Genomic DNA, 27,492 nt, shown 5'->3' on the forward strand with positions numbered 1-27,492 from the left:
AAAATATAAAAGGTTATAGTTAAGAGCCCAGTAATGAATTATTCTTGGCAAAATCATTATTGTCACATGTTGGAACAAATAAAATATACTGGCACCAAGAAATGTATCTTTAAGTAACTTTATGCTTATCTAGTTCTTTAGTATGGTAAAATTTGGTATGGGAGATTTTAAACCAACCAACTCTTTGTTAATTGAAAGATGCATAGCATTCTTGTGGCTTTGCAAAGGTGGATTTACGTAGATGACTTTTTTACTGGGAAAGAGAGAATCGCAGAAATAGACATAAACCACTTTGCAATATTCTGACAATTTATTGCAGTGGCAGCTATTCAAAACATTGCAAAAATGAGCATTAGGTTCTAAGTGCATAACGCCTTTTACAGCTTGACAAAGAAACAAACAACCAAATGTTGTTCTTCACGTAAGCCCAAAAATAATCGTCACAAAATCTAATGGTCGACTAAAAATCGTACCAAATCGTCTTTATATGGCCAAATCAAAATAGCACAACAAAAATAAATTCCAATGAAAAGATAAAAAAGATTAAGCAAATTCACATTAAATAGGAGACACCGACATCCAAAACACCGATTAGATTTCATAAAAAAAAACTAAAATTGATTTCACGTTTTCAACAGAAGAAGAGGAAAGTCTATCATTGATCCAAAGGCAGCCTAAAAAATTATGAATTAAGCCATGCATTATCTAGAACATTTTGTTCGGCAATTTGGCCAACGTTGAGAGTTTATGGCACACGCAAATTTCAATATTTGATGATATTGTGTGGTTAATATGCAAAATGAATACAATTAATGCTAGTAAATCCTTTGAAAAGATGAATAAATAAACATTAAATCAGTAAAGTTAAGACTACACCCCTACCCTCTCATTAGAACTCAATTCAATATTGTTTTCGAACTAACATTATCCATATTATATATATTAATCTAAGAAAAGGGGATAGAATAGTACACTGGGGTCCCAAAAGTATGGAAACGGTAGGTCAGTGAAGAAATCTTTAACTTCAGGATCAAAACAGCCCAATTGAACAACATTGTAATGGGGGTAGGGGAGGATTTTTGAAAAAAAGCTTCAGCACTGCGCAAGTGTTTTAACAATATTGGCAAGGATTGCAGCTTGACCTATGAGTTTGATATATGGCGTCTGTGATCGGGGGGTCTCGTTACCAGGCTAAGGTTAGACAAAATTAATTTGGAATAATCAGTAGACGGAAAACATTTAGAAATAATGAGTTGGACTAAAATCATTTAAACGCTTTGAATCTAGCTAGAGCCATCTTCAATAAAGTATTGAAAAGAGTAAAAATCAAATTATAAGTAGGCAAGGGTTAAACAATGAGGATCGTAAATCATTTGACCTAACAGTACCTGCGAGGAGGAATCAGGACATGAAAGAAGACTAAGAAGAGTAGTGGCAAACATTTTAGGGGAAATAAACAAGGAACTAAGATAAGATTGAAATGGATGTGAATAATGATACATAAGTTGGCCTTCAAGAGCAGAGTAACAATTTGGTTCACTTATTCAGTAAAAAAGGATGGGACACAAATTTTGTACCACATAGTCCACCTGCCTCATTGCACCATTACAGATATCAATTTCCCCGTAAAGAGATACAATAAAAAACATGAAAGAGTGACATGAACCGCATAGCAAGCTAATTGCTTAAAGGGCTGTGTTCCTTATTCCGTTCAGCTTGACGATAATACTGACAAGCAACAATTAGAATCAAAACTTATAACTGCTAGACATGTTCCTGACAATATAGTATATGTCTAAGGATATCAATGGCAAGCCAGTGATAAGCAGTTAACTTTTATCTTTGTTAAACGAATACTATAAAAATTGGAGGCCCTTTGAGCTATTTTCCCCACTAGTGGAATCTCCTTTAAAATACTCACTGACTTATACTAAATGCTCCAGCAAATTTTAGATATTAGAAATTTGGTTACGATTCCATTTCTAACGATTCTGAAAGTTATTGAAAACGAAGTTGTGAGCAGTTTCAAACGTTAGGTAGTTAAAATAATAGTAATGCATTATTCAAGGCAAAGTATGTACTGACACACTATGAACAGACTAAGGCAACAAGAAACATTTATGACTAATGGCACTTTCCAATTTAAATTTCCCCTGGTGCAGTTATATGTCAGTTGTGCTCAAGTGTTATAAAAATTTTTTGGCACTTTTTATTATTTGGATTAAACCTAAAATAAATTAGATAATTATTCAATACATACTGTTGCTACCGCTTCTACTCTAATATCTTCTAGAAACTATTTGAATGTACGTACCTAACTTAACTTTGTAAAACTTGATATTTAGTTCGTGAGGTAGTTTTACATACAAGCCTGTTGATAACCATGACGAGCCCCTGGGCAAACAGATCTACAAATGTGAGATATTTGCTTGCATGTTTATACAAAAAAGTCCAATTATTTGTCGCTGATTTGGAAATCTAATCCAAAATTACTGCAAACTCGATGAAAAAGAGACGATAAGAGGAGATCAAGGGAAGAAAGAAGATAAGAGAAGAACAAGCGAATACTTTCCTAGAGAAAAAAGCGGTCCCTGCGCCAGTGGCGGAAATTCAGGCTTTCATTGGGGGGGGGGGCAGGCCTACGATTTTCCGACAAGATAACATCACGGAGCATGTATAATTTCAAAAAAACTGCACATTTTGATAAAAATAGTTGATTTTTTGACGGAACTCTTTAGAAATCTTTGCTGACCACGCCATTTTTAAGTAGCAAGAAGAACAATCCATTTATGATTTTTGATATCAAGATTGATATCTCAACAAAGACGATTGATGATACAAGAGGTAGACCGATAACACTTTTGACAAGTCGTACGTTCATTTTATGCATTTTATCTTAATGTCGTACGTTTTCCTCAGTGAGAAATACGTTTGAAAATAACTTTTGTTCAGAAGAATCCCATAGAAATTTTGGCTGGTCTTTACGGAATTGAAATTAAATACACAATTCACACGCAGTTTTAATTTTGGTCATATATTGTTTGATTGATTATTTGGTAATGGCTAATATTTTATCAGCTATGCTATGTTCAAATTTTGCAGAAAGGGCACAGAGAGGTTATAAAGGCCCCTGGGGTAAAAAAAGGAAACGGGGATCACCTGCAAGAGAAGCAAGCAGAAAATTTGGCAATTACGCCCCTTAAATTAGCTAAAGATTCCTTTTCAGAACGATTTCTTGGAGTAATTTCGACACGTTAAACGGTTGTCAATTATCCGACGAGAGCCCGAATTTTCCGACGACGTCGCTCGAGCCCCCCCCCCCCCGAACCCCATGATTTCCGCCACTGCCCTGCACCAATCTTTCCAGGAACTGGAATGAATGTCGAGCCCCGTCAACGACAGCAAATATACTTTAAAAAAAACCAAAGATCCTTCTAAACTCAGGCACCAAAAATTTCGTCATGAAATTAAATATTCGATTGGAAATCGTACCAAATGGACTTTATCTGGCTGAATTTAAAAAAGACCAACAATATAACATTCCGGTAAAACTGGAAAAGGCTAAATAAATTGACATTAAAATAGAAAATCGATATCCAAAACACCGATGATTTAGACATATATTAATCAAGATGGGATCTAACGATGTTACTATTCAAATAGATTTTCTAGATTTCAAACATTCGAACTGCTGCAAATGAGCAATGCATGATGTTCGCGGTATCCTTGGAAACATTGCGACAGTTTCTACGTCAAATTAATCAAACCTTAAAAAGCGAAAAAACCGTTACAAATTTTGTTGTGAATTTCTCAACTGATTTGCTACACGCAAATTTTGCTTGCGGAAAACCTGCATTTTATGCTGAAAATATTGCTTTAATCTTAATCGAAAAATTGTTCAATTGATTCAAAACATTGAAGAATTTGTCAATGTTCAAAATGGAAAACACGAAAAAGGCCGTTGCTGGTTTATCGAACGCGGAGTTCGAAGGAAGGGTGAGTTGCTGCGAAGTTTTAATTACTAAATTCAGGGAATTATATCATCAAGGCATGAAAAAAAATTCTTGGTTATCACCAATAAAGGGCCAAGTTTCTTAGTTAATGCAGACATTTACACCTCAAGAATACATCTTTTGGTTAATTTTGTGTATAATTTCACAAGCCTATCTGAAATCTCTCATGTCTTCAAAGTTCAAAAACAACATCTGCAATGCTGGAAAACGTTAAAATAAAAGATAATTTTGATCTCTCGAAAGATGGTTACATTTTCATCTCTCTATTTCGCCACAGTTGTATAAAATCAAGTAGATTCCACATTTCTACATGTTTTAAAAGCTATTAAGGAGTTGAAAGTGGGAATCAAACGTTCGAAGGCAACAAAACGAGATTTGCCAATAGCCTTCAATACAACGAGCTACAATATTAGCTTGCAGAGGTTTCAAGTAAACATCTGACTAAAACACGAACATCAAAAACAATTATGAAAAAAGATTATGTCCTAAGACAACAAAAATTTATTTAAGTACCTGGAAAGGTCTCTCAGAAGGAATAAAGTTTTCTCAAAAAATGGGCTTATTTTCAAAAGAAAAAGAATGAAGAGGGCTTCTTTCATGATGAGAGAAATTTTTCAACATTTTTCTTTGCCTAATACAATGTTTCAGAAAAATTTATACTTTTCCCCGGGGGGAAAAGGAGTGATTTAAATCCCGATAACATGCAACATATATTTAATTCCTACAAAATACTGATTCATCTAGATGTGAAAAGAGCAATTTACTTCTTTCCGGAAAATTATAACTAGTTCCTCGACGAAAACAAAAAGAAATATTTTTTAGATCTGTTTCAAAGTGAAAACGATTTAAGCTGCCATTTTGTCGTTAAGCATTGTCTCCTTGACAACATGTATCCAACGGTTAGCCTCGCAATGAGCTCAAATTGAAAGAGATTTCTTTCTTTTCTTGTTTATTGTTTCCAGATTTTCAAAATATATCGACATTTATTGCCTCATTGCTAGACGGTGGGATCCAAGAATATTAATAGCATCTTTGAGATTTGTTATTTTTAAGATTATTCTTAGCTGTATCTTTTTCAGACTTTCCAAGATGCCGAACTTCAAAGAGCAAACTTGCTCACAACATTTGAACGTCTGGCAAATAACACCGGTATGAAATGTTTTGATAAATCTTCTTATTTCTTTGTTGTATTCTTCCTAATCATCTGAAGAAAATAGTTTACTTTATCCATAAGTTCACTTCAAAACATTAAAATAGATTATCACTATATCTATATCACAATGTCACTATCCTGATATATCACTATAACTATCAAACTATCACTAAATATTGCTGTATATAATTTGGTCTTTATTTTAAGCTCCAAACTTAAATGAAGGTTATTCTGAAAAAGCATATTGAGAAACGTTCAACAAGTTATTTTTATTGAGCATCTACTCAAAAAGCGTTAAACTCAAGAGCTATCAAATATACATACATTATTGTTGTAATTTTTCAAACATGATTTATAAATATATAAATACATCCCAACTACACACCAGACCAGGATCCACCTACAACGGCTATGTTTTATAAAAATGCATCTTCGTAGATATTCTGCTGAAAATTGCCAAAGGTTTAACAGACAATGGCGATAAAAATACAGAAATCATTTCAAAATTGTCAGACTCTTCGTACAGACGGTCGGCTTTCAAAGACGTGAGTTATGGCCTCGGCATCCTATTTTAAATGATTTATTCTACTGCAAAAAAAAAATCTTTCGAATTATTCACAAAAGTCTGCCAAACTTAAATTTTATGGATCTTAAAACAATATTTTGAGGGGTCTCCCCGAAGCGAAACATATATTTTCCAAAATTATCATACACAATAAAGCTGTTCGTACTAACTACACGATGATTGAGAGCAAATAATACTGTTAATGGGTAGTTTGATTTTCGCAAGGAAATGTTAGCAAGTCTTAGTAATAATAGAAAGACTTTCTGCATTAGTACTGTAACCAATTATGTTCTCAGTTGCTCAATGTTTATTTTCAGTTGAAAACTTATGCCAGTGGCTGCATTAATAACCTTGTGAATGCCAATGCCTTGGTAAGAAACAAATTCGTTTCTATAAATGCTTTTATGCAAAAACATTCCTCGATAGGGATCCTGGCCTTGGATGAATTGATCTATGACCAGGTATAGAAAATGCAAGATGCTGAATAATAGGGAGATATCATAAGTAGTTCTCTTGATTTACTAAAGAAATAGGAAAACTTTTTGGTTATTGTCAACAGATCTCAAGGTTTACTGGCGAACTATCGACAAAATATTAGGAAGTCAGACATTCATATTATTGCTCGCCTGATGCCACCTGGATACACCAATTATAGTCATCCAACTCTTTATCAGGTCATCGAAAAGGTTCGAGAATATCAATCGAACCTGAAACTAAGGCAGCCATATGAAGAGTTAAGCTCAAAACGTCGTACTAACGATTCATTTCTTGCACAAAGCCGTTATTTTGCTACATATTAACTTTTGTTCATTACATCACACACAACTCCATTGATTATCAATTTTTATACTCCGGTTAGTGTGTAACGTCCCTATAAAGCTACAAAAGTCATATTGAGTCGCATCTTCACAAAGTTTAGGTTTCCAACCATTGCTCATGACTCAGTTGGAAAAATGTTAGTTCACGTTTTATCATTCTTTTAGGTTGATGATTATAACGCCTCCTCCAAGCTTGAAAACATTGGCAACATTGTGCAGGATATTGTGAAATCGTTGGATCACATTCTTTCCACAATCGAAGATTTAGAAAAGGTTTGTTCACAATCGAATAGAAAGGAGAAGAAAGGTCCCCTTAGAAAGACGAGATTTGGCCGCATAAGAAAACAAGTTTCAAATCTTTTTGAGATAAAAGCTCGTACGATCAGTAGAAATTTCAGATCTTGAGCATTTGACATTTTCGTTTACGGCCCATATCTCAAAAGGTAGAATAAACAGGGTTATGTCCCCTGCCATTCAACCTTCTCTCTTACCTTTATACTTTACGTAGAAGGCGTACATAAGTAAAAAGTTAGTTTAAAATGGCAAATGGACAAATAGCTTTAATTGTTTGTAAATTCATCACCTTGGATGACACAACTGAAGTGTATTTTAAGAGCATTCGAAGTAGGTAATTAGAAAAGACATTGCAAATTAGTAATTTAATTGCATTTTAAATGCATAATGGCAAATGTATCCTTAAGAAGATATAATATAAATGGAATATGTTTAAAACAATACTGAGTCTTCTTTCTGAGTTTTCTGAAATTATTGACATTTTGAATTTGTTTAATTAGATATAAATTATTTTGATTTTCTGTACTCAAAGCATTATTCACTCAGTAGGTGATGTAAATAAAGCAAAAGATGACAAAAAGGTGCAATATTTTAAAAAGGCTTTCAATTTCTCACAGAATTCCACCAGTTTTCTCTAAAAAATGCTATGAGTTTTTATTCAACTGAAAACCGCATTATATGTTTTTGCATTTTAAAGCTTTGGGCAGTGGTGTGCTCAGATGGGAAAATGAAACAAAACAGTCTTATAAAATGATAAAATTAATCAGTTAGTCGAGTTGCCTGAGACATGACTCGATGCTAGCATTGAAGATGGTGGATCGGAAGACTTGAAAGATCTCATAAAAAAAGAAAACAGACGAGATATTCAAGTGAAAACCCTAAATTTGAAAACTTCATAGTAGATAGAAGCTGACTAGAATGGTAGCTGACATTGAAGTGATCTGAAAAGTGTGGGCAAAATGAAAGCTTATATGCAATGTTTTGCCACATGTTTGACCTATGTTCTCTGGCTATGATTATCAAAATGTCATTGCAAACAAAATTGCAAATAGTTCAGAATTCCAAAAGCTGATAACGTAGGAATGAATTATTCTGGGCAAAGTCATTATTGTCGCACTATGAATATATCAAAAGCAATGGCACAAAGATATCTTTATGAAAAATAATATCAAAAGACTTTTTCTAGTGCAGTTGTATCCAACTTTTCTGTGAAAGCATTTGAAAAAAGCTTTTTTAGGCACTCATTGGCAGCTAAATACAACTTTGCTTGCTTTTCAAAATAACAAGCTTGCTTGCGACATCAAAGACAAATACCTAATTGTTATTCAAACCTATAAGTGCTGGCTAGGAAAACTTCGAAAATACAATTTTTTAACAATTTTTAAAGGTTGCTTAACAATTTTTGCTACTGTTTCTCAAGCTGTTTTGCTACATATCAAGCTTTTACAAAGTTTTCATCCAAAGTTTGAAACTTCATTCGGCTTTAAATGCCTCTATTGAGCCTTATTATTTTGAAACATTAAATTCATTAAAGGGCAAAAATTAAAAAAATTTATTTTAGCCAGTCTGCTGTCTTCAGTTAGAGAAAATGAGCTTACCTTTGTGATCATAAAATGCACTGTTTCCAGTAGCTACTGTAACTTCACTTGATACTGGAGACAAAACATTTATTACATCCTAAAAGACAATATAAATGTTAACAGAAACTATTAAAAAATAAGTTTAAATAAATAAGTATTCATATTTAAGAATAAAACGTGGGTAAAAGCGTAAACTATAACATGGGTGGACAATTTGGTCCCCCATGCACCAGGGATGATTGGTTCTTATCTGCAGTAGGCTGCTTACAGTTACACAGGGTAACCACTGGGCCACCAAAGTTTTACAGAAATTGGCCACCCCTGTCTTTAGAGTGCCCTCTTGGGAGACCACAGAAGAGCTGCTGGTCTCCCACTGGGAGACTACCTTTTTACTGGGATTGTTCACCCCTGTATACTTTGTATCTAACTGTACCTAGTTTTTGAAAATCTAAATGCATCAGTTTAGAAAATCAACCGTAAGCATTTACTCACCTCAATTTCTTTGAGAAATTTCCATGTTTTGGTAATGAAGAGCTCGCAGTTAACTATTGGAATGGGTTGACGCCCAAAGGATGCCTTGGCCAACACCATCAAAAATGCTTTTGGATACCCAAAAACCTGGAAGAGAAGTTAAATTAAGAATTCCTTGCTTTATGAGGTTCCCTAGACATCAAGGCCATTTAGGCAATTCGCCCCCTCACGGTGGCCCTGCTTTAGGTTATTCTCATGATACTCATGTTTTTGGCATTTTCAAACAATATTTTTTGGCCACTTTACTTGCCAAATTTTTAGGAATTTGAAAAACAGCCACTGATGGTAGTGGAAGGTAAGAAGAGTTCAACTCTAAATCATGAATGATGGGATGTAAAATTGATGTAAACAAGAAAAGTACTGTACATAATATGCACATAATCAAGAATTGCTGAGAAATTTGATGCACACTCAAATGTGCACACTTATCACAAATGCACTTTTGCACTCCCGGGTAATAACTTGTGCACTCCCAAGATCTTGTAGAAAACTGCCATGAAATCCAGACCAGACCAGAACAATTGTTTTGAAGTTTGCCAAAATGAGCATTTCCTACGAAATCATGCGCTTAATTTGAAGATAGGTTTTAGAAGCGGCCTTGTATTCTTTGTTTTTTCTTGTTATCAGAAGTCAGAAGTTTAAATGGTGGAATATTTCCCGGGAACATGACCGGATAAACAAATATTGTGCGCGGAATCTATGGCAGATTCTTAATAATGCGCGGGTGGAATGAAAGATAAAAATTATTGCGCGGGGAACGACCAAACTTTTAAGTCTATGAAACCCAAACGATTTTGCCCTGCCACCCGGCACAGTAGTTCTATGAAAGCCAACAAATTTTGTACCGTCAGGTTTTTATTTTTTAACAGGGCAGTGAAAACAGGTCTGCAACTTTTTAGCAGCCCAGATCTCAAAAGGATCGACCACTTTTTCTCGGGAGTGCAGGTGTCATAGAATCCATACTGGCCCTTAGGTAGTAGTATCTAGTTATGCCTTTCCTTTTTTGTGGCATCAGTTGAATGAATATAAGCCGATGAGAAATGGAAAGACATTCAAAGCCTACCTTAATTAAATAATCCTCCATCTTAGCAATTATCAAGTCGCTTGCAATTGTAGTTTGTGTCAAAAAATCCACAGGAACAGTAGCCCACGCGCCCACAGCAGCCATTTTGAAAACATGAGAGTTAGCCGTCAAATAACGATGAAGTGAATTGTTGCTTACGGGAAAGATATACAAAGGTGTGAGTGAGAGCTTAATATTTGAGTGAATTATCGAGGATTTATGGTAACGCAGTTCTATATTTTTGCAGATTTTGTTTAAGATATATGCATATGGTGCAATGGATGGAGTAATTTTTTTTCGATATATACCCTTTGATTGTCAATTTACAACTTATGATTAGCCAGTTTCGGGGTTGAAATTATCGGTGACTCTGGACATGGCTGTCTTAATTGAACTCCTTCTTTGACCTTTTCTATTTACTGCTTTGCCATATTTTCTATTTATTTAATTTTTACATTCCTCTTTCCCTAATCAACCATGTTAACGAAATTTAATACATATACCACAATGAAATACAACCAAACCGTTTTAGTTAGTCAAATTTCACTGCACGTGCCCTTTCTTCCTACAAACTTTCAAATATTGTTGTTCATTTTCACTTTTTCTACGGCATTTCATCCCCTTGATGTTTGAAAGGTACCTAAACCTGTAAGGATTATTTTCTTATTCGATCGTAGTTATAACTGGCCCCTTTTCAACAGGCATCGTATTTAACTGCCAAAAAGTTTTGGGGAAAAGTTCTTTCTGCCATTTCTCAAATTCTGCTTCATGTTGTCTAGATGCAATCAAATCCTTGTTGGATATTTAGTCATCGAGATCCGACTATATCTATCAATCAATCTGGCTACAATGATAATCATGTCTCAGTCAAATTTTGCTGAATTTTAAATTTATTGATTGCATGATTAAAACGGATATGAGACATTTTAGCTTCGGCTATTTATCCTCATATGATTATTTGGCGCGATTTCATATAAAAATCGATGTCAAGAAGCTTTTACAAAGTAACATATCAGTTGAAACCAGGTAATCATATATGACATAAGCGAATACTCAAGACAGTATACGATTTCCCGTAGAATCCTAGGGACAATTTTTTATTTTGCCATGATATCTTCAACAAAAGATACCAATAAAAGGCATGTATTTTTAAACATAAAAACCAACTGATAACATGGCTAGACCGACTAATCACAAGGAGAAAAGATATTAAGCTGACCAAGATTAAGATGAATAAATCGGAGAAGTGAGAGAAACTTTGAGTGAGGATTGTCTTATCATACAGATTTTAGATCCAGTTGATTCAGTACTTTGTAAACTTCGTGGGGACTTATATAAAGAATACTTAAAAGAAAAGAGACTGAAGCAACTAGGATAAATTAGTTCAACATCTGCACACTACAGCATTAAAAAGTGCTTAGCAATTCCAGAGCACGATTTCTAGAGTGGTGATTAAATTCTGTTGAAAATTTAATTATTGTTATATATGTACACATGGAAAAGTTTGTTAACAGTAAATGCCTTGCTCTTGAAAAGTAGCTATGAATAACGAGTGGCGGTTGGCAGCTACTCCATTTGAATCATAAGAAAAATGACAACGAGACTTAACAGAAAGCTGGGTAAAAACCGAATATTACACGTTAGCCATCGAGTTTTTAATAATATTCAAATTAACTATTGGATTTTTTAATGAGTGCGATGCTCCTAACTGAAGTATTGTGCGGTGAAAAAATCTAAAAATCCCGGCGTAATTAAAAAGAAACAAATAACAAGGGCAAATTAAATCATTAAGTCATCAAGGGATCATTTATTGAATAATCGGAAGGCCAGAAATATCAGCAAATAGGTTATTCTTGTAAATATTTTGCCATAAAAAAAGATTATGAAATATGAATACAAAAATATTGTCCTTAATTGCCCGCAACAATCATGTGAATGTTTTTCGATGATACAATAATTTGTTTGCATTTCTGCGTTCCTGTGATAGCCTCAAGCCTGTTGCTGTCAAATTTACTGTACAAAACAGTGCATGTTGAGTTTGAAGAGCTCTCAGCATCCATGTAGTTTATGATTTCAGGAAAGAACACAGGGTACAGAGGTAGCTGGTAGAAGACAATATTTCTGATGCCTCTAATTCGATATCTAAAAGAAAAAAGGATATTTTGATTATTAAATGAAAAATTAATCTGACTTCAACAGAAACCATTTTGGCCAGTGGTGGTATTTATCTAACCTCAGTTAAAATAGTTACTTTTAAAAAAAGACAAGACTGGTTTATGATCCTTTAAACTATGAATTTTTATTCTTTGAATTGCAGATCTACTTCTCTAGTGGTTGATAAAGCACTCGCTTTATGACCAAATTGCGTCTGTGAATAAATTATAAGCTCAACAGGTTCAGCAACAAAGAAATGAAAAGGAAATATAAACAGCAAAAAAAGAATCGTCCCCCCTTTTCCTATCTTTTGACCACAGCTTAGCATTTCCTGACACCTACTGATTATTGGAATGGCTTTTGGATCCAATATCATTTGAGGATTGAATTTGTATTGTTATATCAAATTAAATAATAATAATTAATTACAAATGTGCTGACAAGACCTTAAAGTTTAAAAGAAGCCCATTGGCTTGATTTGCCATGAAACAGGTCCACTAAAATGTTTTTTCTGCATACTGCAATTCATCAGGTACCATCTTCTATCAGAAGGTGGCTACCATGACACTCCAACTATCCCAAAATCTGAGTTTTGGTTTGTTGGCATGGTCATAGATAAAACTAGGCGGCTAATAGTAGAAATGGGCCCCCAAAACCACCTCTACAGTGTTTTTAAAGGGACACCATCCCTTGTTCCAGGAGTTCTTCCGCCCGAAGCCGTTGACCCCTGGAGTCGTAGCTCATCCGCCTTCTTGCCGGTCTCCCGCCGAGTTGGCCGTTGGCCATCGCTCGTAGCCCTGAGCTAGGGAACCCTGCCAGGTGGTACCAGTTGGGTCAGGCTGGACCTATAAGCTAGTGGAGGAAAGGGACGTTTTAATTCCCCATTCATGTCCTGTCGGAGCATGCCACTGCACTATATACTGTAATTAAAAAACATAAAATACAAAAAATACCTATAGAAGAAATAGAACCGCTCCGTGAAAAGAAGAAAATGGCACTGCTTCTGAGTGAACTTGGTCCTTGCTCGTGAAATATTTGATCGCTCAGAGTACCTGTGAAATAAAAAAACACGTAATTCTCGTTTTAACTTCATTAAAAAGAATGCAATAAAGGGATGCTGAAATTCGCATAAAAGAAACCTTTTTAATTGGCTATAGCCGGAGGGTTTGGCAGGAACAAATGCAAATTAATAGACCAGCAGTGAGACTTAATGATGGACCCTATAAACCGCAATCCAAACTATTTTTCACTTTGAAGCCTCAGAAGTGATTCATGGTCATTGTCTGCTGAAGCTAATAGTGTATTCCTCTAGAGAAACTCCTACGTCGAAATAAGGAAAAACATTCGTAGAGTCCAGCCTGGCGCTTTTTTCCCAGGAAATTGACGAAGTGACATTTTCTAATAGGAAATTTTTGTATAAATTATTACAAAGAATTCACTAGCACAAAGTTCCTGATTAAAACATCTCCAATTCTGCTTTGAATTTACGTATCTCTTGCTCGTTTTCAACAACAAAATTTTCCTTGCATATTGAAAATATCGATATCACAAGTTCCAAACCACTTTTTCAGAACCTCTACGGTAGCACCCTGGAGTCTAGCAATCTGGCGTTGTGTAACAGGGGCACTAAATGGAGTGAAAGATAACCCGTCTGGTACCTGAAACCTATCCGAAGTGAAAACCCTTTCAAAGTAGCAACAAACACCAAGGGACTACCAATCAAAATTGACAGCGAATCTGAAGTGACATCCCATTCTAAGTGCCAACATAACTGATCTGGAGTGACAACCAATCACTAGTGAAACCAGTCAAAAGCTACAGTCCATCTTAAGTGACAACCAATCAAAACTGACAGCCAATCTGAAGTGACATCCCGTTCTAAGTGACAACATATCTGATCTGGAGTGACAACCAATCACTAGTGAAACCAGTCCAAAGCTACAGTCCATCTTAAGTGACAACCAATCAAAACTGACAGCCAATCTGAAGTGACATCCCGTTCTAAGTGACAACATATCTGATCTGGAGTGACAACCAATCACTAGAGAAACCAGTCCAAAGCTACAGTCCATCTTAAGTGACAACCAATTAAAATTGACAGCCAATCTGAAGTGACATCCCATCCTAAGTGACAACATATCTGATCTGGAGTGACAACCAATCACTAGTGAAACCACTCCAAAGCTACAGTCCATCCTAAGTGACAACCAATTAAAACTGACAGCCAATCTGAAGTGACATCCCGTTCTAAGTGACAACATATCTGATCTGGAGTGACAACCAATCACTAGTGAAACCAGTCCAAAGCTACAGTCCATCTTAAGTGACAACCAATCAAAACTGACAGCCAATCTGAAGTGACATCCCGTTCTAAGTGACAACATATCTGATCTGGAGTGACAACCAATCACTAGAGAAACCAGTCCAAAGCTACAGTCCATCTTAAGTGACAACCAATTAAAATTGACAGCCAATCTGAAGTGACATCCCATCCTAAGTGACAACATATCTGATCTGGAGTGACAACCAATCACTAGTGAAACCACTCCAAAGCTACAGTCCATCCTAAGTGACAACCAATTAAAACTGACAGCCAATCTGAAGTGACATCCCATCCAAAGTGACAACATATTTGGAGTGACATACAGTCACAAATGATAACCAATCCGGCGTCGAAAATTTCGAGCCTTGGACTGCCTGCACAACATTAATGCGAATATGGGATTTGGGAATCCTGCCCCGAATTAAGAGCCTCTTTGCGATAATTCTTAAAAGAAAAATGTATCTCTGCAAGATAAAACTTACTCATTTATCTGTAGAAAATCAAGCTCTTCCTTCTTGAAGTAATTTCGTATGCGAACAAAATCAAAGTATGATGGAATGAATATCGCTGTGTTCCGGTTCAATGGATTATTTAACTCGGGCAAGACCTGGAAGAAGTTATTTAAAAAGGTCATGTATCAACTTTGTAACGTGTTAGTGAATCAAATGTAGCATGCAGTGAATTCACAAAGATCTTTAAATTTTTCTATAGAACAACAAAGGGTGTGCTCTGTGCTCGGTAGAATAATTTCAAGCACCTGGTCTACGAAACTGTCCAGACAGAAATTGATTGTGCGATTTAAATTTGTTCCTATCTCTAACCATAATTCAAATTTTTGTTCATACAGTAAATGCTTACTTTTACTGCAAATATCGTAATATATATTGCGTTTTCTAATATATCCATATCAAATGGCGTATTCTAATATAAACAGAACACAAACGAATAGATAACCAAGAGCCTTTTTCCTACCTTTTTAATAAAGTAATCGAATCTCTTATCTGCTTCATTCTCCAAAGATTGACAATCAATCCGATGAAAAACCTACAAAATGGCAACATGATTCAAGTTATTAATTCAAGATAGTTCATGGAGACAGATGAATTTACTTGAAGATTAAAACTGAGTCAGATGACAAAAAAACTAAAAGATTCGAGAAAACTCAGGGAAGTGCTCTCTTGTACACCAGGCTGGAAAAATAGCATCGACAAGAATGAGTTTCCTTTCTGCTTATTTCATTGATAGGCAGTGCAATCAACAAGTTACATTTATCAATACTGTATTCAGATTGAAACGTGAAAAGAGAGTCAAAGCAAATTCATTCATATCACACTTTTTTTAGGACTGCATGGAGAAGTAGAACCATATCATTGCTTACACAAACTACTTTTTTGTCTGATATTCCTCACTCCTTAGTGTATCAGACATGAGGTAGTTACTAAAAAGTGACTGAAAGTTAAGTTCTCATTCAGATCGAAACAAAACCTCAAACAGTTGAAGAGTCAGATCAAGAAAATGTCTTTTACATAACCCATTAATCCAAAACAGTCATTAAGCAGGAGATGCTTTCAAATTTTCGTAATATGATAAGTGGATTAGATTTCAGATCTGAAAAATTACATCGAACCTTGCAGGCCTAGAATGAATCGATTCTAAAAGAAATGGTTTGTTTATAGGTTTTTCGTAATGTGTCAATGACCTGGCTTTTGGACAGAAAACTGTCATCACCAAACCAAAGATATCCTGCAAAGATTATTTAGTTTAGACAAATAGTTGCAACCACTTTCCATTGAAAATGATAGTAACACGGTATTCATGAAACGCTCCTCGTCTTTTATCTCAAGTGAACGTGTTCTTGAAAGGGGTTGGAATCTCCCACCAAAGAAAGATGACTCTAGGTTTCATCAAAACACTTTGTTTTACCTGTGGAATCTGCAGCACAACTTGCCTGACAGTGCCAGGTAGCGACGCAGCTTTGATTCGGACCTTTCCAGCGTAATCTTATAGTTAAGGCAACTAGCATATTGAACCGTTATTTAAAAAAAGTGAAGTTTGGACCAATGCTAAAAATAGCAATGAAATTTCACTAAATATTTTCAGAAGACTAAATATTTTCGATATTCTACTGTTTGGATGTGTGAAATGCTATTTATTGTTTCCAGAAAAGAGATTCAAAAAGTATTTGCAAAGATTAACCTAAAATGTACATAGATCGGCACTAAATTCATAATGAGTAAAAATCTCTCATTTCAGAACGAAAAGAAAACATTATTAACTGAAAAAGATACTGCTGCAATATCTGTTGAAAACTGAATTCAGTTCTGGTGTGATAAAGCTACTGAAAAGCAGGGTCTGTCGATAGAGTTTTGACCTACAAAGGAACATGAGAGTTAGCAAATCGTCTTTAGAAATTCGCACACTTGAATGAAAGAGAAGCATGATGACTTTAAATCTTAAAGTATCTATTCATTTGTAATATTCTGATGAAAATCAATTAATGATCTTAAGAATTCAACAAAGCATTTGATATTGAGCAAAGACATTTCATTTATCGTTTTACTTTATGTTTCAAAGTCTTCATTGATTGACTTCTGAAGACAAAGGAATGTGTTGTCAAGAAAAAAATGAACCTTGTACAAAGCGAGGCTTAATCCATCAGCGTTAACTTTCCAGGTTAGGGTGTACTCAGCGAAGGTATATAGGAATATATCAAGCAAGTCACATACAAAACATGCTTGAACCCTGTGCACCAATTTGGAGTTAAAAAGCAATGTTTAAAGCGGGAGATCAGGATCATCAAACACATAGACGACCTTATAATTAACGTTAAAGGCAATCGACAGATACTAGGAGATCTTAAATCGTCTCTCACTAAAGATTTGACCAATCAGTGAATGGGATTCCACTCGCACGCTTATTGGTTGACAGATGGCTTAAACCACTTTTGTACCTGTCAATTGCCTCTAATGTTTCGGGACTTATGCAGTATGCAGTAATTGTATACAAAAATTAGTAACATCAGAAAAAAATTTAATTGAATTATTAAAAACGTACCATGAATTTAAAGCCCACATTCTTACTCTAGAGAAATCAGTTTCTCGAGGTTGCATTGGTTGAAGGTTGATATGATTAAAAATATCCTGTTGACAAAATAAAAAATATTTAAGACGCATAAGATGATACTTTTAACATTACAATAAAGATGGGATTCACGATTTATCAATACAATTACTAGCATACACCAGATAATTCTACCTTACCAAATTTATTGAAATATACACTAAGGAAATTTAAAGGAACGAGATACTCCTGTAATGTGCCACTGCAAAAATTCATGCGATAAATACTCTCACTCTCGCAATTCGAATAGAGTTCTAAAGTGTGACGTCACCAAAAAACTATTTTTAGAATTTTTGAATCCTAACCACATAACATAAAAGATTTTCATGGGATACTTCCACATATGTAAGATTAGTCAAATATGTCTAAAATCAGTTGAGATATTGCCAGTGAAAAGTTTGAAGTTTGCTAAAGAATCACTGTTATAACTTTATGAACAGAGACCAAAATATAGAGGTTTGATGGGGACAGAGCCAATACACATGTGACCATATTTCAGCCAGTTCGTAACACATTTGACTGATTTTTCATATTCAAAGGTATTTTATGATACTCTTTCAGACTATGGGAGCCAAATTAAAAAATTCTAAAAAAAGATTTTAGTTAGAAAAATAGTGACGTCATCACTTTAGAACTCTATTGCTTAACCAAATAGATAGACAAGATCAGCAGTATAGCCCTAAGTGGAAATATGCTTATATTTACCAGAACATGCTCCCAATTTTGCATAAGAAAAACGTCTGCTTGATCAACAATCAACACTTCGATTGACGACAGAAAATCATATTCACGCTTCTTCTCACTGTTTACAAAAATGCATTCAAAATTAACTCACAACTTCTAGTTTATGGCAAACAATGCAATAGACCATTAGCGTAACAAAGGCGCCTGGAGCCTTTAGGAACAAACTGAAACGGGGCCATATTCTATGGATTCCCGGATGGTCTCATCCATTGGTGAATAGCATGCTAAGCAGTAAATCAAGATGAAAAATGATGATTTTTCTAGTTAACAAGGAGAGGCTTCAGTTACATGTTTCAAGTAAAGATCTAATAAAATCTTTGAAAACAAGTTGAACTGGATCGAAGTCTTCAAATCATGGATAAAAAAGATCTTTGGGCCTCTTTTGATTAGAGGCCCTTAGTTGTCGAGCTAAGGTACCCTAAGCCACTTAATGGATCTTAAAATAGGCATCTTCAACAGTGAATCGCAATGCTAAAGAAATCATAATTAATGGCACTATTAGGGGTGATAACTTAAACAGCTAATTCTTATTCATTGCGGCCTTTTTTATTCATTATCTGCTTTTATGGTATCACTTTACAGAGTGTGGAATTAGATTTCAAATATATTGACCTAGAATTCTTTCAACAACTGATCATGTCAGCCCTATCACCAACTTTCTCAAAAACATATCATAATTTATGATCTGTCAATTAGTTTTAACCTTTTCTAAATCTCGATTTTTATATAGAAGGAATATTAGAATTCAGCTAAAACAGAGCACTATGACTGATTTGTCATACTTTCAGTGATACAAACAAATAGATCTTGCTGACTCGTGGACATTCAATTATAGATCATACCCCTCTCCACCAATTATCATTCTGAGTCCCAGCGGAGAAGCCACTATGATGTCACTCGAGTAAAAATCCCCAAACAGCTTCAACGCGCGTCTCATCACCGTTATTCCAATTCGAAAGCAGTCATCGGTATTTCCATGAAACATGGCCTTGAAATCATCTAAGAATCAGCAAACATAAATACATTAAAATTAGCGTTCATTGGTCTGTCAGAAAGAGCTAAATGCCGTATAGGCAGAGCCGTGCACGCTTTTGGTATAAATATCGGACGGTTCTAAGTTTTTACTTTGAGTTTCATGATTAATGCGATCACTAGGCAACTGTGTATGGCAACTGTTTTGTGGGGGAGGGGGGGGGGGACTTTTGCGTAGATAGCTTAAACTTTACAATACAAAAGGATGAGACCTGGCTTCAGAATGAACACCAGTTAGGACGCAAGATAAAAGTAAAACATGAGCATAGTTTGAAAAAGGCTAGAAAATTCGAGATCGAATTTACTAGTAATCGTAAATTTGGTGCCGAGCTGGGGTATAGCTAAAGCATAGCTGACCTAAGGACATTAAACGTTGTGATGATTACACAAGCATCTCACCCGGCATATAACGCTGGCTGTTTTCAGGCTGCGAAGTGTCTTTGAACTCATCGTAAAACCTTTTCTTGTTCATAACCTGGGCCTGGAGAAGGAAAGACAATATATGATACACTGGAACAATAAATGTCAATGAATACAGAAGAAAAAGAAATAAAACAAAGAAGAAAACAGAAGCAGAAAAGAAGAAAACATAATCGCCCTGAAGATCAGAAAAGTTACTATGGCACAGAACTTTCCTTCAGTTAGAAATCAGAATGTATCACTCGTACCTCTGAAATACATTCAATTTAAGCATTTAAGGTTATTAAATCAAACCCTACTGGTTACATTAATAACATCAATACCTTACAAAAACTATCAACAAATAACACAAAACGAACACACACTGATTTAAGATAAATACTATTCATGAGAGATAAACTTGAAAATGGGACTTAAAATATTTACACAGACACATTCATTTCAAACTTTGAAAATTAAAAAATCACTTTTTTTCAATAAGCTAGAGAAGAAGAAAAGGCACGCATGGAGGCTTGAACATGACTTTAAAATTACCTTTTCGTTCGTAGGAAGTGTTAGTTGTATAATCAAATTGATGATTCGAAGTGCACAGTCACGAAACGGTACCAGTATCAGCACCTTTGGTCGGGCGAGACCTTGGTCTCTGAATTCGCTAATAAAGGCAAGAAATGATTATAAAAAGATTGAAGTATCATTTTATATGTCAATATTCAATACAGATTGCCTTTGGCTTGCAGCGTAGCCCAACAACTGATCTAATGAGCTATGATGGAACCCAGAATACTGAATATGTCACAATAAACAGATCTTGAACGGCTGTTTGGCTGGAGATTCTAAACCATAGTCGTTTTTGCAATTATAAAGGTAAACAGGAACTGCTTGAAAATCCATTACTCCTAAGTATTACATTACCAACTATCGGGATTATACTACCAACTATCCGATTACCTTTTCAAGGTTCGAGTAAGAGAAGAAAGAATTATTTGGTGACAAATCTTAAATGAATGATTCAGTGGCTTGATAAAATTTTATCCAGAAAACTTACGGAGTTTCTGTATTATCCTTTTGCGATTGGACAATCTTCGCATTACTCTTTAGAATCCGAGACCTAGTTCTGCAAAAACATTTCACAACTAAGACTTTGAAAAAGATCGGTTAAAATACATAAATCTTTAGGCGTTGCTAAAATATAATTATCAACATTCTTGAAAAAGTTCTTTCATTTCATCATTTAGAATTTGTGTAACACATTCGCTAAAGCACAGGGCTAAAAACATGCTAATATCTTAATTAAAAATGTTACCAATCTAGCTCTGACACCACATTAATTGAAAAAATTATCCACTTGAAAAATTTAGAGTTTCCAGAGAACAGTTTGAACAATTTTGCATACAAAAATCACCACAAAAACGCTATAAAATACTTGCGTACTTTAAAATGTGATTAACAGCGTGAAGGCAATATAGCTTTCGAATTTCTTCACCATTGTCAAAATCTCTCTGTGAGTAAAACACGTCCTACAAAAGAGAAAATCCATAACCTTAGACCTAAGATGACAATTATTTGATTTTGTGTTAAAGGCAAACCTTTTACTTCTTCTAAAAGAATTAGTTTATAATACGTGTTGCAAATACTTACGTGAGATGAATAATGACTGCATCAAATGCTACTTCCCACATAATTTAAACCAGCTAAGTCCCAAAGTTACAAACATTACCAACAATAATATGACAGTACGTAAGTGCACTTGGAAAGCTAGTACATTCCCCATCTCAATCCTCTTAAATGCAATAAAACTCCTTTGCCAGTTTATATCCAAATCATTGTCATATATTTGTTTATAAGAAAAGGCTTGAAAAAGAACACCATACAGCCTGCTACCTGCCAACAAATATTGTACTCTAAGCTTCTCACAGATGCATTAATTTTTACCACAATCTAAATTTTACAACCAACCAAAGCACCAATTGAAGAACCAAACAAAGAACCAATCTTTCTCTCACGCATTCGATCCGCAACTGGATTCAAATTTTCTGCATACCTTTGGACATCATCCGACATTTATACTCTGATGAATATCAGAAGAAAAGGACTCTAGTATGATATGTTTCGCTCTTTTGTGCTTTTTCAAATTTTGTGGTACCAAAGGCCTATTTGGTAATAATCCAAACTGACAAGTAGCAGTTGTTTACCTTATAACAATTTATGTGGTTGAACAACGAATTCTGAAGCTCAGTGAATGTACCTGAAAAAAAAAACAAGAATGAGTAGCCAATATAAACATAACAGGCAGTTCAAAAAGGTGATTCCAATAGCCAACTAATAACTGCTAGATATATGTTTTTTGAAGAAGAGGATGAAAGAAAAATTATTGTAAATATGGAACCGATGGTTATCGTAAATAAAGATGGTTACGTTCTGATCATAATAAAAAAATTACCAAATTTCTTGAAAAAGTTAACTGTATCTTACTTTAGTGGCTAGATGTAAAATCATCATTGCTGAATATATTACATTGAGAGAATAAAAAAAATTGTATAAACACCTTGTTTCAATTCACTCTGATTTACTTTATGCCATCTTTCAGTCAACTTATCTTTGACCTGTGGGTACAAAAATATAATATTACAAAAAAACTCGAAATGGACCCTGTTTATAGTTACTGCCAAGTGTTGCATGTGCAATTTTGATTTTCCCTTTCTAGCTCGATTGGAAACATTGAAGATACCAAAAACAATATAACTTGGAAATATCAGGTATGAATTTGCAATGGCATCTTTTTAATAATTGATTAGGTACTCTCAAAATAATCAATCTTCTAAAAAGCTTCCATGTACCTCTCCAAAATCACAGAAAAGTTGAAACACCATCAAAAGGAAGCTGAAACCAAAGCTTACAAAAATATTTCAGTATTTTCCATCATTGGTCATGCTGCATTTTCTGAATTATTGGACAGGTAAGATTGGCAATGTCATCCTGCGAGTTTTCAGGCCTCAAAGTTATAGACCAAGCAACAGTTTAAAATTTAGTCACTATGTTTCACTAGACTCTATTGTTTCTCAATCATCTTCTGGTTAATCTGCCAAAAAATCAAAATTTGATTGGCCTGTAGGTACAGGAGAGGAAATTTTCCACCTTTGCGGCGTCAAGTGATTAATACTATATGAAGCACAAAAATTATATTTTATGGAAAAAATTTCACAAGCAACATGATATTTCAGCAAAAAGTGCTTTGAATGTTTGAGCTTCAGAGGTTGACTCATTATCTGCAGTTAATTCAAGTTCAATTGCAACTAAATTTACAACATCTTTTTAACATAAAAAATTAAACCTCCAAGAATCAGTTAAGAAGAGGAATAGCATTGGAAGACCGCCTGAGTTTTATTTCTCATAATTGAAAAAATAAACAATTGTCTTTCTAGACATTAGAAGAGCAGTAATCTTATACAAAATAAAGGAGTTGACTGAAACAAAAAACTTTGCCACCAAAATTTATCAACTGCGATTTCAGTGCTGCATTAAGATGTACATGCCTTTGCTTTGACCAAGGAAGCCTCTTCAAGGGTGGAGTAATATGAAGATTTTGGAAATAAATCCAAAGAATGAAAATCATCTACTAAACCAAAATCTGGAATCTATAAAAAATAGGAATGTATAAAAAAAAGGTAGCTAATTGATAATGATTTATATATATATATATATATATCATAGATTGAAGAAAGTAAAACTACATGGTTTATCTCTACAAGCCTGTTTCGTGAGTAACTCACTCTTCAACATCTCCTGAAGAGTGAGTTACTCACGAAACAGGCTTGTAGAGATAAACCATGTAGTTTTACTTTCTTCAATCTATGATATATCACGCTCTACGTGCTAACGTATTGAGCACTGTGCTACGGAAGTATCAAAAGACAAATTTTTATATATATATATATATATATATTTATAATGTTTAACTTAGTATGAGTAACACCATGGCACTACAATGTACAATGTTGAAATATTCTTCTTACAAAAGGATGCCCATTTTGTCGGGTTTTTTAAACTGATTGGTAATATGAAGCATCGTCATTGCCGCGTTCATAGCTCTTTCATTATTATCACTCTTAGGGAATTATAGGAAATAGCTGCCAGTTTTGAATCATTATAAGGCACTATTGAGAAAACATTGAGGATTAGTCTTACATTGCCAACTTTATACACACTAGCAGATCTACTGTATAGTCCAACCAATAGGAAATTTAGATGACCAATGAAGTGCGGTAGAGCAAAGTGCTTTTAACTTAACAATAAAAAAGTATACAATTTCAAATTATTACAAGCATCTGTCTGCGGTCAAAACTTCCTTCCTTCAATTTATTGACAGCTTCTTCCTCAATGTCATTCTCAAAATGAACTTTGAAGGGATCTATCAATCAAGAATATTTAGCATTAATGCAAGGAAGCAGCCTTTAAACATATGTAGAGAAGGAGCATCATAGCTAGACAAAAAGTAATAAATTGATATTCTACTGTTTGTAGCTGTTGGTTATTACTAATCATCTGTCAATGAATAGTTTACAGATGACTTCCCTGCATTTTAAAAGATAATGCAAAACTGTAAGAACTACATAAAAAGGAAAAAGAAATCTAGCAAGAACTTGTCACGGCCAATGACTCTCAGTAACCCGGCATTCATTTTGAAGCCACTAACAAGGCCATAACAAGGTAGTACTTAGTCAAAGAACAGAAATGCTTATAAGGTCACAGCAAAGCATCTAGCTTGACCTTGAAAATGATGTCTTACTCATATAAGACTATTGCTAGACTTTGTCATTTTATCCAGATATGATCCATAATTTGATAATAAACAAATAATAGCATACCTTTATATGTTTCCACTTCACCTTTTACTTCTGTGTCATTCTCATCTTCAGATTCCGATTCATTAACATCATTTTCATCATCATCGATGTTGTCTGCTTCTTCCACATCTGAGCTAGATGATTTATCTTCATCGCTTTCCACATTCACATATTTTTCCTGATAGATAAGTTAGAAAGGCTCAATGCAAATACATTAATTGGCTGAATAGTGAACCATCATGACAAATAATTTGTTGAAATAAAATCTCTACTCTTTAAGTAATTAAGCCATCAAACGTGAAAATTAACACATACATAAATATACTTAGTATATTTCATTCTGTTCATGGGAGCTAGATCAAAAAGTTATACCATCAAAATTTTGATTACAAAAATTACACTTTTCACAAAAATTGGAAAATGGTTTTGTAAAAAGCAAATATTTTACAACTTCTCCTCTGACACTCTTCAGAGTATAAAATGTCTTATTTTTGACATCTTACAATCTTGTTTTTGACCCTAAAACTGATGTTATAAACTCAAAAGTCAGATAAAAAACCTAAGTATATTGTAAAATTATTGTTATTTCCAAAGACATTTTTGAAAATCTTTATTGAGAAAAATTCTGAAAATTTAAAAGATACATTTTTGAAAAGCATATATTCATAAGATAAACATAAATATTAATTCAGGATGATGAACATATATATGTTCATTCAAATTACATTTTTGTCTTCTTTCACTTCTGCTTCAATGTCTTCTTGTGATTGAGCAACATTTCTCTTGCTTTCAACTTCTGTTTTTAGAAATTTTCCAAGTGTTCCTTTGGCCATCTGCTTGAAGTCAATGGATCCAAGTAGCTTTTGATAAGGAGTCTCATCTTTGCTGAGTCCCTGAAATGTGAAATGCACTCAAACTTGCTAGGTTGATCCAAGGATATTTGGAAACGATGAAGACATTTGTTTTGGATGGTGATCTAAAGTGACTGGAAAAAATCTTCTCGAGAAAGAGTTAGAACTTATTTCAATGGAATAATTTTGTACAGTGGCCAAGGAGTTTTCCTAGAAGTTGATTTTCTAATTTCGTGAAATCTATTGAAAAACCCTTTGGAGGGGGATGGGCTGATTAGATCTATTTCGATTTTTCACTTGCAAAAAAACAACCGTTATGAAAAAAGCTGCTTGAGAAAGTTGCCTGCCAAAAGAGTTCGAAATAGATAAATAAAATACTAAAAAGGCTTTTCCAAGAGTGTAAAGGGCATGGCCAAGAAAATTTGTTTTCGTCCACCCCAGTTTTTCGAGCTGGTGATGCCACTGATTTTTTAAATTAAATAATTTATCTTAATACTTTGTTTATTTGCTCTTGTCATCAAGTCTTTCTATGGTTCCAAATAAAAGTATCAAGATATATTTCTTATTCTTCTCCATATAAAATGGGTTTGTTTTGTATGTAGATTCACTTAGGATGCCCTGCTTCAAAGTTGCATTGTCACTCTGTCTTTCAATACTTTTTAAAAACTTCACACCTAGCCAACTATTAATGTATATTTCATCAAAGCATTCCAAATGTCTCCAGGATGGTTCTGCTGCAGACTTTACTTGCAAACCTCACTTCTGTGTTTTAGGACATACAGTAGATGCACTAAAGCTGGATGAATCAGCCAATTCATAATGATGGTTTGGATGCAATCCACCTTCCAGATTTCCTAATAGATTCAAGTCCAATTTGTTTAGAGTACTGACTTCAAATATAACCATCACAAACACAGTCTCTTTCTACTGGATGTCACAGTTTCATAGAAAAATGAAAGCTCTAAATAATATGAAAAATTCCGCTATTTAGACGAAAAATATGAAGTTTTTGAAAACAACCCTATGCTTTGGCTTGCCTATTTTTTTACAAATTTCATGACTCAAAATCTGATCGATAAACCATGTTTACTAGATAAGTTTTCTACAGTTTGAAAAGAGTTTAAATTTTTCTATCGCTTCGAATATTGCCAAAAACTTAATTTTCACACAGCCTTCAGTTTTCATTAACAACTTTTTCAATGCAAAAAGCAGTTAAATAACATAAAGATTTATCCGGTTTTAAGTTGACTGTTTTACAAAAATTCTTTATTGTTTACTTAAAACGATTAATTGTCAAGTGTCTTTGGTGTTGACTCTTATTTAGGTAGACTGTAGTCTAATATACATAACGCTTGGGTTTTGTATGTAACTGAAATTGCATACAAGAGAATTACACCATTAACATGTTCACCTCATATAAGCTTGCAGATGATCTTTTCTTTCCTCGATTCCTTTTCATTTCCTTATTTAAGAAATTAACCCTGCTTTCGTGACCTCTTACTTAATGTAGCAAGCCATGTGGGAACAGAAAACATTTTCTACCCTTTTTAAAAAAACCTCGTTTTCAAAACTGGTATAGAGGCTAGGCTAAATCTGATTCTACTGCAATAAAACTTTGCCGTTTGTTTCTTCAATGCCTACAGTAAACCACCAAAGCTTGGCTAAAAATGAGATTTATTGATAACAAAGAAATTCTGACAGTAGATGACATTTGAGATAAGGAAAAAAATTAATAACGAACTGCGCGTACGAATTTTGTGGAAATTTAAAATGCAACAGAACATATTATCGCACGATATAAGAAAAAAGGACGCTTGACGTGGATTCACAAAAGTTTCATTGTTTTAATGGGAATTCATTTCAACTTGTTATATCAGTCTTTATAGTTTAAAGATTATATGTTAGTTTTCGTTTATATATTGCGAATAGTCTGATAGAAGAATGATTAAAAAAAGATTGTTCCAGGAAAAGGTTGGTAGAAGCGAGC

At 34.3% G+C, this 27,492-nt stretch overlaps 2 protein-coding genes across 4 annotated transcripts in view; both read right to left on the reverse strand.

The window, feature by feature from the left end:
* The window catches only part of LOC135694345 (uncharacterized), a 99,388-nt gene extending 89,218 nt beyond the window's left edge, over nucleotides 1–10,170 (reverse strand). For 2 of the 3 annotated variants that reach the window (XM_089110609.1, XM_089110611.1), the window contains exons 1-3: nucleotides 10,018–10,170; nucleotides 8,916–9,041; nucleotides 8,442–8,520 (exon numbers count right to left, since the gene is read on the reverse strand). In XM_089110609.1, the coding sequence (XP_088966735.1) occupies nucleotides 8,442–8,520; nucleotides 8,916–9,041; nucleotides 10,018–10,122 (310 nt within the window). In that variant the 5' untranslated portion in view covers nucleotides 10,123–10,170. Of the gene's footprint in view, nucleotides 1–10; nucleotides 5,218–8,441; nucleotides 8,521–8,915; nucleotides 9,042–10,017 lie in introns of those variants that run through there. The other variant, XM_089110610.1, reaches the window with a different exon arrangement.
* Nucleotides 10,171–10,319: 149 nt separating this feature from the next.
* On the reverse strand, nucleotides 10,320–27,284 carry LOC135694268 (U3 small nucleolar RNA-associated protein 25 homolog). Its single transcript, XM_065212952.2, has 20 exons — nucleotides 26,917–27,284; nucleotides 25,380–25,547; nucleotides 24,676–24,832; nucleotides 24,130–24,218; nucleotides 23,344–23,445; nucleotides 22,356–22,413; nucleotides 22,003–22,055; nucleotides 21,242–21,327; nucleotides 20,856–20,924; nucleotides 20,345–20,462; nucleotides 19,790–19,871; nucleotides 19,201–19,357; nucleotides 18,320–18,416; nucleotides 17,549–17,634; nucleotides 16,783–16,865; nucleotides 16,418–16,494; nucleotides 15,467–15,538; nucleotides 14,977–15,101; nucleotides 13,125–13,223; nucleotides 10,320–12,159 (listed from the first exon to the last, which is right to left on the reverse strand). The coding sequence occupies exons 1-20, from the start codon at nucleotides 26,962–26,964 to the stop codon at nucleotides 11,928–11,930; spliced, it is 2,058 nt and encodes a 685-aa protein (XP_065069024.2). The 5' UTR covers nucleotides 26,965–27,284; the 3' UTR covers nucleotides 10,320–11,927.
* Between the last annotated feature and the right edge of the window lie 208 nt (nucleotides 27,285–27,492).

The sequence above is a fragment of the Rhopilema esculentum genome, chromosome 10, assembly GCF_057945365.1.
Source record: "Rhopilema esculentum isolate cy_ngs chromosome 10, ASM5794536v1, whole genome shotgun sequence".
Taxonomy (NCBI): domain Eukaryota; kingdom Metazoa; phylum Cnidaria; class Scyphozoa; order Rhizostomeae; family Rhizostomatidae; genus Rhopilema; species Rhopilema esculentum.